The sequence below is a fragment of the Cebus imitator genome, unplaced genomic scaffold (assembly GCF_001604975.1).
Source record: "Cebus imitator isolate Cc_AM_T3 unplaced genomic scaffold, Cebus_imitator-1.0 Scaffold18, whole genome shotgun sequence".
Lineage (NCBI taxonomy): Eukaryota > Metazoa > Chordata > Mammalia > Primates > Cebidae > Cebus > Cebus imitator.
Genome location: NW_016107333.1, coordinates 10,598,606 through 10,609,774, shown reverse-complemented (window position 1 = coordinate 10,609,774; position 11,169 = coordinate 10,598,606). Strand labels below are relative to the sequence as shown.

At 56.2% G+C, this 11,169-nt stretch overlaps 1 protein-coding gene across 1 annotated transcript; it reads right to left on the bottom strand.

The window, feature by feature from the left end:
• Positions 1 to 3,093: 3,093 nt before the first annotated feature.
• Positions 3,094 to 7,063, bottom strand: SOX12 (SRY-box transcription factor 12). The gene has a single exon (XM_017515157.2). The coding sequence runs from the start codon at positions 7,038 to 7,040 to the stop codon at positions 6,096 to 6,098; it is 945 nt and encodes a 314-aa protein (XP_017370646.1). The 5' UTR covers positions 7,041 to 7,063; the 3' UTR covers positions 3,094 to 6,095.
• Positions 7,064 to 11,169: the final 4,106 nt, after the last annotated feature.

The following is an 11,169-nucleotide window of genomic DNA, read 5'->3' as shown; positions in this document are numbered from 1 at the left end:
ATGGAGTCTCGCTTTGTCTTGTCCAGGCTGGAGTGCAGTGACATGATCTTGGCTCACTGCAGCCTCCGCCTCCCAGGTTCAAGCGATTCTCCTGTCTCAGCCTCCTGAGTAACTGGTACTATAGGCATATGCCACTATGCCCAGCTAATTTTGTATTTGTAGTAGAGGCATGGTTTCACCATGTTGGCCAGGCTGGTCTCCAACGCCTGACCTCAGGTGATCCACCCACCTGGACCTCCCAAAGTGCTGGGATTACAAGTGTGAGCCACCACACCCGGCCGGAGGAAGGGTATTTTAAACAGAGGGAAGAGCATGTGCAAAGGCCTTCAAGTGGGAGTGTGCTTGGCACTTTTGAGGAACAGAACAGAGCCCAGTGTGACTAGGCATGTTGAGAGAAGGAAAAAGTAGTAGGAGATGAGGCCCAGGCTCGGCCACAGGCCACTTCTCATGGGACTCTGCAGGCCATGCTGAGGACTTTGGCTTCTACTGAATGAGAGGAGAGCCACTGGCGAATTTTGAACAGAGGCAGGGTGTGTGTGATTTATAGTTCAACCGGATCACTCTGGCTGCTGTGTGGACAGTAAGACGATGAGTGGGACAAAGGAAAATGCAAGGAGCCCTTCGGGGAGGCTGGTACAGGATGCCAGGCAAGGTATGATGGATCCTGGACCCGGAGGGGTGCCATGAAGACATGAGAAGTGATAAGACACAGGGCATATGTTGAAGGTGGGGCCAACAGGATATAAGGGAGAGCGCGCTGGGAGGAAAAGAGGCGTCGAGGATGACCGAGAGGCTTTAACCTTTCATTTCACCTCGCCTGTGAAGATGTGGTTTGCAGAAGCAGGCTTGGGAGCACTGTGGAAACAAGAGTTCATTTTTTGGCATGTCAAGTTTGAGGTGCCAATTAGATATCCCAGTGGAGATGACAAGAAGGCATCTTCTTGTCACCCAGAGTCATTTGTTTATGTTACCTGCCTGGTCCCTACAGGGGTGAGTTTGCTATTCTTCAAGAAGACCGGGGAGTCTAGCCATGTCCGAGATGGAGCTGTAGACTTGAGGATCCTCAGCTATGATACTTCAGCCTCCCAAGTAGCTGAGACTGCAGGCATGCACCACCATTTCTGGCTAATTAAAAAAAAATTAGTAGAGATGAGGTCTTGCTATGTTTCCCAGGCTAGTCTCAAACTCCTGGACTCAAGAAATCCTCCCACCTCCACTTCTGGGAGGTGCTGGGATTACAGGTGTGTGATAAGCAGAATTCTAAGCTGGCCCCCCAAGATTCCCAGTCTCTGGTGGAACTGTGCTAGACAGCCTCCTCCCTTTGAGTGTGGGCTAATCTAGTATGATGGCTGTCACTCTCATAAGGCTACAATATACTGCAAAGGTGATGAAAAAGAGGCAGAATTTCCCCATGTTGGCCAGGCTGGTCTCGAACTGCTGAACCTCAGGTGATCCACCCACCTTGGCATCCCCAAGTGCTGGGATTACAGGCATGAACACACTATGCCCGGGCAGGGGAGGCTTTTAAGAAAGAACTTAAACCTTCCCTGAGCCAAGTGACTCCAAGCAGCAGAAAAATTCTCCTCTAGCCTTGACAAAATAAGTTGCAACATTGTGAGAGGGCTGGGGAGGCCCTAGGAGGGCCATGTGTCAAGAAACTGTGAGCAGTTTTTAGTAATTACGAGTGGCACTGACAGCCAGCAAGAGAACAGGGACCTCTGTCCTATAAGCACAAGGAACCAAATTCTGCCCACTACCATGAGAGTTTGGAAAAGGCTGCTGAGCTCCAGGAAGGAATGCAGGCCAACACCCCAGTTGCTGCCTTGTGAGATCCTGAGCAGAGACCCAGCTAAGACTGGACTCCTGACCCACGAAGACTGAAATAAAAAATGCATGTTGTTTTACCCTGCGAAGCTTGTGGCAATTCGTTATGCAGCAATAGACAAGAACCAAGACATCTGCGTATAGTGTTTTTAAAGCCTTGGAACCAGGGTGGCTCACATCACCTAGGCAAGGCGCATGACCCAGTGATGAGTCAATGACTGTATGAATGGAGGGAGACTGCAGTGGGAATCAGTTCCTTGGCGTGGGACACACCCTGACTCCCACCTCCCAACTACATAGAACCTTGGTAATACTCCTCTTAGCCACTAGGTGGCCCCAGAGACCCCCCCAGGTGTCTCCCCAACTTCCAGGTCAGCATCCGAAATGGAAGGAACAAAAATGAGATGGTCCCCTTTCTAGTCCTAATACCCACTCCCCATAAGGCCTGCAAAGGGGAATAGGCTTGCCCAAGGTCCCACAGCTCTAGCATTATCTCCAATCAGGCATTTTACTGTGCCCCCCATTCGAGGCTATTCTGAAAGACAAACTCAGACAACGACCTCCCTCCAACCTGTTTTTACCAGGTTAGGGACTGGGAGCAAGAATGGCATCAGCAGCGGGCCCAGGAGGGCCTGTGGGCTGAGGCTGGAGTCTGTAATTGACGTGACTGGCGTATAGACTAGGAAAGGGTCCAGGCCTGAGGTTGGTGCAGATGGCGTTGTTGAAGAGACTCTTGAGATTGGGATACATCCCAGGGGCTTTGCTGCAGTTGCTGGGCCACTGACCCCATTCCCTTTGTCCAGTCCCTTGAACCCTCTGTTGAAGACTGGGTTTCTCTAGAAGCAGACGCTGAGACTGAGTTGGGGTTGCAAGATGTTTATTAGGAGTAAGTACCTGTGAAAAGAAGAGGGAGCAGGACTGGCATAGAAAGTCAAAGTGTGCTGCAGGCCTGATGAAGCCCTGGCTGTTGCAGGCCTGGTGGGAGTACCTCCTGTCAGCGTCCGTCCCATCTTGCACTGAAATGACCAGGTGTTCATACCATGTCTCACTCAGACACCAGATGCAGGCTGCCCCAGGAAGGGCGTGGTCTCAGGTGAAGTGACTCTCTGCAGCTGGGGCCTACCCTGATGACCACCGCGCCCAGTGATGGCACTTCCCACAGCTGGGGAAGTCTTCCCTTGAAGAGAGTTCTGGGGACAGGTAGCCCTATCTACCACACCTTCTCAACTTTACCTCCTCTCATAGGATTTTATTATTACTTTTTTTTTTCTAGCTTGCTTTCAACCCAAAAGGCTGAGAGGAAGCAGTCACTGTAATTTCCACACTCGGCCCTGGCTTACTGGGAAAACAGAGGCTTTGTCCCAGCTTAGGAATGCACTGGATGTGACAGATGAAGAATGGGGGGGGGGGCGGCGGTGTCAGAGGGACAAAGGAGGGAAAAGCCTTGGTCTCAGTTGTAAAACACTGGTCAGAGCCTCAAAGACAGGAATCACTGTGCTTCTGTTGCTCTTTGGTCTTTCAGTAAATCTACTCTGCAGACCAATGTGTGCCAGGCACTGGGACCAATCCCACCACTCCAGGCCCTGAGCTGGGGGCTTAACACCATCTGCAGATTCAAACAGGGAGGGAGAGGCAGCAACCCGAAGCCATGCTTCACCAGGAGGCAGAACCAAGCCCTGTCTCTGACCCTGGCTGCTTGCAGCCCCTCCTGTGAGTTGCTTCCCCACCTGACCCTGTCTCCTTCTCTGACAATGGAGTAACATGATTTGTGGCCACCATGTTGAATGCTTCTCACCTCAAATTTCACCTCACCCTGGGAAGCAGCCACTATTATTAGCTCCATGTTACACATATGGAAAGGAGAATTGGGACTTAATTTGCTCAATCAAAGTCACACGGGTGCTCAGTGGTGGAGCTGGGCTTTGAGTCCAGTTTGGCCCAATCTTGCTGCTTAATCCTGATTAAAGGCATGGTAAGGCATGGTCAAGCCAGCCCCCTCCGACCAGACCTGCCTGCATACTTGTTTCATTTGGCTCACAGAGATTTAAAAATATGAATCAGCTTTCCTTTTGAAATTAAGATGACTCGGAAACATCCATCCAGCTTCTCTTTAAGCCTGGCCACCTGGCCACTGTGGACTTCATCCCCACAAGGTCACAACTGGCAGGAGGTGGGCCCCTTGAAGTGGGTCATGACACCAGTGTCCACCCAGAGTCACTCGTTTATGTTACCTGCCTGGTCCTTTCAGGGGTGAGTTTGCTATTCTTCAAGAAGGCAAGGGAGTCCTGAGATAGAGGCCTAGACAGGCCAGGTGGCTTGCCCTAGGACACCCAGTTGGGGCTCAAATCACAGGGACTTGAATCTGGCAAATTGTTTTGGGAGGGTTGAGGAAAAGCATAGACATGCAGAACCACAGGGCAAGGTCGGGGCAAATACACTTTATTCAGTCCTGGCATCAGACTGGCGGAGTCCTGCTGTGGGTGCCAGTGCCCCAGACGGAGGGACCCCACCCCTCAGCTACGAGACTAGTTCTCCAAGACCACAGACAGTGACATCTCTTCACTCACATGACGTCTTTTTTTTTTTCATTGTCTTTTTTTGTTGTAGTTTTTCTTAAAAAAAGAGAGCGCAAGAAAGGCCCAGAGCCGGAGCACCAAGCTTGAAGGAGGCAGCTGGTGGCTTTGTCAGCGACGGGAACGCGTGGGGCAGAGACCTGTAGAGACCCTGGGCAGGGGTCCCGGAGGACTCTGGGACCGTTTGTTCCTGAGATTTGTGTGTGTGAATGAGAGTGTGTGAGCCACCCGGAGGGTGAACACACGCCGGTGAGATACAGGTAGTGAGGGCAAGGGGGGGTGTGGGGAGACCGGAGGGTCGGGGCGGGGCTGAGCGGAGAGATGTCGGCGTGAGAGGGGTCACAGCATCAGGGGCAGGGCTCCCGAGGGCACCCTGAACTGGACACAACTTCCTCCTAACAGCAGCGTTTTCCCCATTTCTCACGTGGAAAAACCGAGGTGCAAACGGCCCATCTCTACTCGCAATCCATTCTCAGTCTCACTGGCCAAGTCGATGGTCTCTTTCAAGCCAGATGTCTAAAAGTGGAACTCTTCCTGCCATCACGTCTGCTATCCACGCCTCAGTCCCAAACCCCTAGCACCAAAGTGCCTCAGTTTTTCCCGCTGAATACTGCAGCTGTGGGTACTGAGGGTGGACCTGGGTGACAGGAAGGGTCGGTGGGCTTAGGGAGGAGCCCAGGTTTCGGGTGCCCTGAGGTGAGAGGGCACTTCCCAGGAGGGGGTGGCGGAGGAGCAGCAGGGATCCTGCCCCCAAACAGACTGTTAGGTGTCTTGGTTTTGAGTTTTCTTGGGTGGTCCCTTCCTCTAATGTTGGATTTCCAGAGCAAGACCTTACCTCCCAATTCCCAGTTGAGGAAAGAAAGGGACATATAGATAAGACTGTAGAGGCAGCCACGCGTTCGGAGAGGTGGTCCGCGTGGGTGTAGGAGACCCCATACGGGAAAAGGGGCTATGCCACTTGGGAGTTTCAGGCCCAAACCAACCCTTCCAAGTGTTCCTCCCATTAAGGCAGCGACGCCCCGTTGGGTGGAGAGGAAACCCAGGGCTCCGGGATCAAAGGATTTCCCAGGATCGCTCTACACTCGCCCCCGCTTCTGCCGGGAGCCGGCGATGAGGGCGGCTAGACTGGGACCAGCCCCCTCCTCCCAAGAAGCATTAAGCATGCGCAAGAAGGGGGTGGGTCCCAGCGGAGGGGCGGGCCCTAGCGCTCCGGGGATAAAAGGAGCGCGCCCCTCCCCCCAGGGAAGGGAGGGGCACAGGAGGAGCGCGCGTTGCCACCCAGCCGCATCACCCCCCTAACCCGGAGCGGGCAGGCTGGGCGAGGGAGGAGGGATCTGGAGCAAGAGAGGGGGCGGGTCCTCCGGCCACGAGGAGGGGCGTGTGCAAAGGGGGGGAGGGGTGCAGGTCTGTAGGAGAGGACGGGAGGTGTATCGGAGGGGGCTGGCTGCTGGTGGCTGTGCGGGAGGGGGCAACGTGGGGAGGGGCTTGGATGTCAGGGAAGGGGTGGGGGTTGGGCTGCCTTGGGGTGTGTCTGCGGGGGAGGGGCATGTCTGGATCTGAGGGGGGATGGGCACGTCCAGGAAGGGGGAGGCTGCGCGGGAGATGGGGTGCCAGCCTCGGCCTCCGAGGGGCCCCAATACCTGATTCCTGTATGTAAACAGCTGGTTTGGGGGCGTGCGCGCCCCGCTGACGGTGGGCTCAGTAGGTGAAAACCAGGTCGGCGATGCTAGACGGGCGCCAGTCCCCCGCGATCATCTCAGTAACCTCGGGGGTGCAGTAGTCCGGGAACTCGAAGTGCGACGTGCCCGAGGGAGGCGGCAGGTCCGGGTCGCGATCCAGGGCGCTGCAGTCTAGGCCGGCCGGGCCAGGGGGCATCCTGGATAGAAAGCCCAGCGGCTCCTCCCCCGACGCCACTGTCTCCTCTTCGCCTTCCTCAGCCGCTGCCGCCTCCTCCTCTTCTTCCTCCGGCTCCTCATCCTCCGACGGTGTCGGGGAAGCGGCGGTGGCGGCCGCCCCCTCGCCCGACGGCCCTTGGGCGCGTTCCGCTTGTCCTCGGGCCGCCCGTCCCGCCGGGACCATCCTCCACAGCTCGCGCCCCGGGGTCTCTACCAGGCGCACTTCCAGCAGCTCCTCGTCGTCGTCGTCTTCGTCGTCCTCGGGCGCTGCCGCCCCGCCCCCCAAAGGCCCTCCAGCCGCTCGGCGGCCCCCGCGGCCGGCCAGCTGCGGCCCGGGCTTGAGCCGGCCGCCGCCACCGCCGCCACCGGGGGGGCGGGGCCGCGCCTTGGCGGGCGCCCCCTTGCTCTTTTTGCGCGGCCGGTACTTATAGTCCGGGTAATCCGCCATGTGCTTGAGGCGCAGCCGCTCCGCCTCCCGCACGAACGGGATCTTCTCCGAGTCCTGCAGCAGCTGCCAGCGGCGGCCCAGGCGCTTGGAGATCTCGGCGTTGTGCATGTCGGGCCACTGGTCCATGATCTTCCGCCGTTCGTGCTGCGACCACACCATGAACGCGTTCATCGGCCTCTTGATGTGGCCGCTCGGGGTCTTGCACCAGCCGGGCTCGCGCGCCCCCTCCTCGGCCTGCCCGGGCCCCGGGGGCGGCGGCCCGCCGTCCCGCTTGGCCCTCGCGCCCCGCTGCTGCACCATCGCGCCTGGGCCCGGGGCCGCTAGACGCCGCCGGGGGCCGTCCGCATCCTCCGCGGCTGGGGGTGGGGGAGGAGGCAGCGGCGACGGAGGGGCGGCCCCGCCCCGCGGCTCGGCCCGGCCCCCGCGAGCTGGGGAGCGAGGAGCTGGGCGCTTGGGCCCAACGGACGGCGGGGGGAGAAGGTCAGCGCGGTCTCAGGCGGGCTCGGCGCGCCCCCGCCGCCTCCGGCAAGTTGCGTCCCGGCGCACAACACACATTGTTTTGCGGGGGCGAAGGAATTGCACCCTCCAGGCCCCCGCGGGCTCTTCTTGCAGCCTCGGGCTCCGCCGCGGCCCGCGCGCGCCGCTCCCCGCCCCGCCGCCGACGCCTTTCAGTGTCTTTCTCCCGGCGCGGCCCCGCCGGCGCGCGCGCCACCCCTCCCCCTCGCCGTCTGCGGGCCGCTGCGGCGCGCGCGGGGCCGCCCCGTGTAAACACCGAGGTGCCCGCTTGGGCTGCGGCCGGGCCACGCCTCGCGCTCGGGCGTCGCGTCACCCGTTGCTGGGCAGAGAAGCCGGTATTTGCATCTCCCAATCGCTGGCCGCTGGAGCGGGGCGGGGCTCGGGCTGCGGGGCTGGGCGGTCTCCCGGCTGGGATTGGGGGACACCGGGGAGATCGGTTTCTTTTCTTGGGTTGGGGGTTGGAGGAAGGGTAGGGGACGCCGAGCCTGCCTCCCGTCTGGTTCTGGACGCTTGTCCCTGCTCCGCGTTGCCTTTTAAATTTTAGCTCATTCCGAGACACCTGCCGCCAGGTAGGATTTCCGCCCTTTCCTCTTTCAGGGACGTCTTTTCGGACCGTCCCAGAAGAGAATTTGCGGGGACCAAGACTAGGAAAGCTTCTTAGAAGACAGACTCAGGTTGTTTTAGATGTTGTTCCTGCCTACTACACACAGGATCCAACCACATATGGGACCAGCAAATGCTTATGGACCCAATGAAAGAATCCCTTTCTCATATATATGTATATTTAATCCCGTTTGAGGCTCCACAATAATCCCGAGGAAGAAGGGAATATAATATGATGCCCACTTTCCAAACACCGAGGAGACACAGACTAGGACCGGATTCCTAGGCTCGCGTCCCAGCTTTCTCTCCCTTGCTCAGCACCAAGGGGCCGGGGCACCTCGCCTGCCAGCCAAGGGTTCTGAGCTGGGCGGACTTCCCGCTTTTCACAAACCGCTGGCAACATTCGAGGATGCCAGGGTGCGCCATTCCCAGGTCCTACCCCACCCCGTAGCCTGCGCGGTGCCTGACTTGGGCGCGTCGCTCCTCCCAAGCCTAGAGAAGCGTGCAGGGGCACGGGCGGAGCCAGTCCTGGGGGCGTGGCCGGGTGGCAGGCACGAGGCGCGTGGCGGGGAGGGGCCGCGCGCTCCCGGCTCACCACGTGTGAGCCCGTTCGGGCACCACCGGGCGTGTGCCGCCCCTGGGGGAGGTCACCTTCACGGCGTCGTGAGCTTGGGCGATGGGAGGGGGTGCTGAGGCCTCGCCCTCGGGAAGCAGGAGCTGGGAGGTGTCCGGATTAGGGTCTCCAAGGTGGCATTCCGCTGGGGCGTAGCGGGCATGGTTTGGGGCCGGGAGAATGCGCCTCTGGCGGTACAGCTCACGCACTTCTGGACGAGCGAAGGCCAGGAGCCGAGCCTGTGGGTGTGGGGCGGGGAGGAAGGACCGAGGTGCGGCTCCGCGGCACTGGGGGCGGGGTGATGCTCTGGGTGGCGGGGCTCGGGGTGGGGGTGGTGGGAGAAAGTAATTGGAGCATCACTGAAAGGAGGGGGCAACTCTTAAAGGCACAGGGCTCTCGGAAAGACAAGGCTCTGCTCCCGCCCGAACGGTCCCTCCGCCTGATTAGAAGCTGAGATCTGGAAATTCCTACGTGTGAAACCTTTACATCTGCAGCCTGGGTAGTCTACCCGATGGAGTCACACTTCCTGTGTTTCACATCCCAGTCCCTCCTTTTGCTTACCCTGAAAATGGGGAAAATGCTGTTTCTCCCTCACATGGTGGTTTTACAGATTAAGTGGGTTAATGCATGTAAACACATCCTAATGCCTAGTGAATGTTCAATTAAACTTATGATAGACCGGGCGCGGTGACTCACACGTGTAATTCCCAGCACTTTGGGAGGCCGAGGCGGGTGGATCATTTGAGGTCAGAAGTAAGACCAGCCTGGCCAACGTGGTGAAACCTTGTCTCTACTAAAGAGACACAGGCCACCACACCCGGCTACTAAAAAATGAGCCGGGCGTCGTGGCCTGTGCCTGTAATCCCAGCTACTCCGGAGGCTGAGGCAGGAGAATCACTTGAACCCAGGAGGCACTGCAGCCCAGCTTGGGTGACAGAGCGAGACCCAGTCTCAGAAAAAAAAAAAAAAAAAAAAGAAATCGAAAAAAAAAAAAAAAAAAAAAAAGCTATGAGAAACTAGATTTCCCGATAGTTATTACACTACGAAGGTCACCAGCAACCCAGATGCATCCACTTAATGAGAAAAAAAAAAAGCGCAGGGTGGGGACAGCTCTAACATTTCAGAAAAGGTATCAAAGTAATGATCAGGGGACAAATAAAAGCTTTCTTGGAATTATCAACACCTTAAATTTTTTCTCATTTAATATTTATTTTATTTTAAATGATGTATGATCGGCACCATCATCTTTTCAGTGCTCTTGGCCTCTCAAAATGTGTCTCTCATCCTGTAGCTGCTGCTGCTGTTATTATTCCACTGTATTTGAAGAGTTCCCACCCTTCTCACTGCCAGACTGATTTTGACTGGGGTTTCACTCTTTATTCTCAGCAATGAGAAAAAATACAAAAAATTAGCTGGGCGTGGTGGCACATGCCTATAATCCCAGCTATTCAGGAGGCTGAGGGAGAAAAATCGCTTGAACCTGGGAGGTGGAGATTGTGGTGAGCCAAGATCGCGCCATTCCACTCAGCCTGGGCAACAAGCGTGAAACTACATCTCGAAAAAAAAGTTCATAAATTATTTAATGTTCCTTCCTTCAACAGGAAGAGCCTAATTCCTCTTCCCCTTCCCCAGTTAAGTGTCAATTTGCCTCTAACTAATAAAATATGACAGAAGAAATGCTGGTATGTGACATCTAAGATTGGACATAAAAGCCTCTATGTTTTCCTCCTGGCTATCTTATTTTGTATCATTTATTCTGGGAGAAGTCAGCTTTCATGTGAGGGCACTCAAGCAGCCTGTGGAAAGGTCTATGTGATGAGGAACTGAAGCCTCCTGCCAACACCAACGAGGAACTGAGACCTACTTCCAAAAGCCATCTGAGTGATCCATTGTGGAATCAGATCCTCTAGCCCCAGTCAAGTCTTCAGATGACTGCAGCCCTAGCCGGTGTTCTTAACTGCAACCTCACGGATGACCCTGAGCCAGAACCATGCAACTAAACTGCCTGGATTCATGATCCACAGAAACTATGACATAGTAGCTGTTTGCTTTGTTAAGCCTTTAAGTGTGGGAATAATATATTCATATATTCTCCTGCCTCAGCCTCCTAAGTAGATGGGATTACAGGCACCCACCACCACTCTCAGCTAATTTTTTTTTTATTTTTAGTAGCGACAGGGTTTTGCCCATGTTGCCCAAGCTGGTCTCAAACTCCTGGCCTCAAGCAATCCACCTGCCTTGGCCTCCCAAAGTGCTGGGATCACAGGCGTGAGCTACTGTGCCCAGTCACAGAATAAACTGGCTGTCCCCCAAACACAGTAGGCTTGGGTGTACCTCAGGGCCCTCATTCATGCTCTCCTCTGTCTGGAACATGTTTCACCCCCATCCCCACATGGGCTGGAGCATCTCATCCTAGCCTTGGCTCAAACAGGCTCCACTGTCCTGACCACTCTCTGCAGTTAGCCGTTCATCCCCCTCCATCTCAGGTGCACAGAATTGCTTCATCTGTGCATCTGTGACACATTCTTATTGTTGTCCATGATTGCCTCACTTTATGTTTGTGTGGGGTTTTTTTTTTTAAGAGACCTGGTCTTGCTCCATTGCCCAGGGCTGGAGTACAGTGGTGCAATCATAGCTTACTGCATCCTGAAACTTCTGGGCCCAAGTGATCCTCCTGCCTCAGTCTCCCAAGTAGCT

Excerpts from the sequence above, each read along its gene's own strand:
- SOX12 (XM_017515157.2), bottom strand. The coding sequence starts at position 7,040 with ATGGTGCAGCAGCGGGGCGCGAGGGCCAAGCGGGACGGCGGGCCGCCG.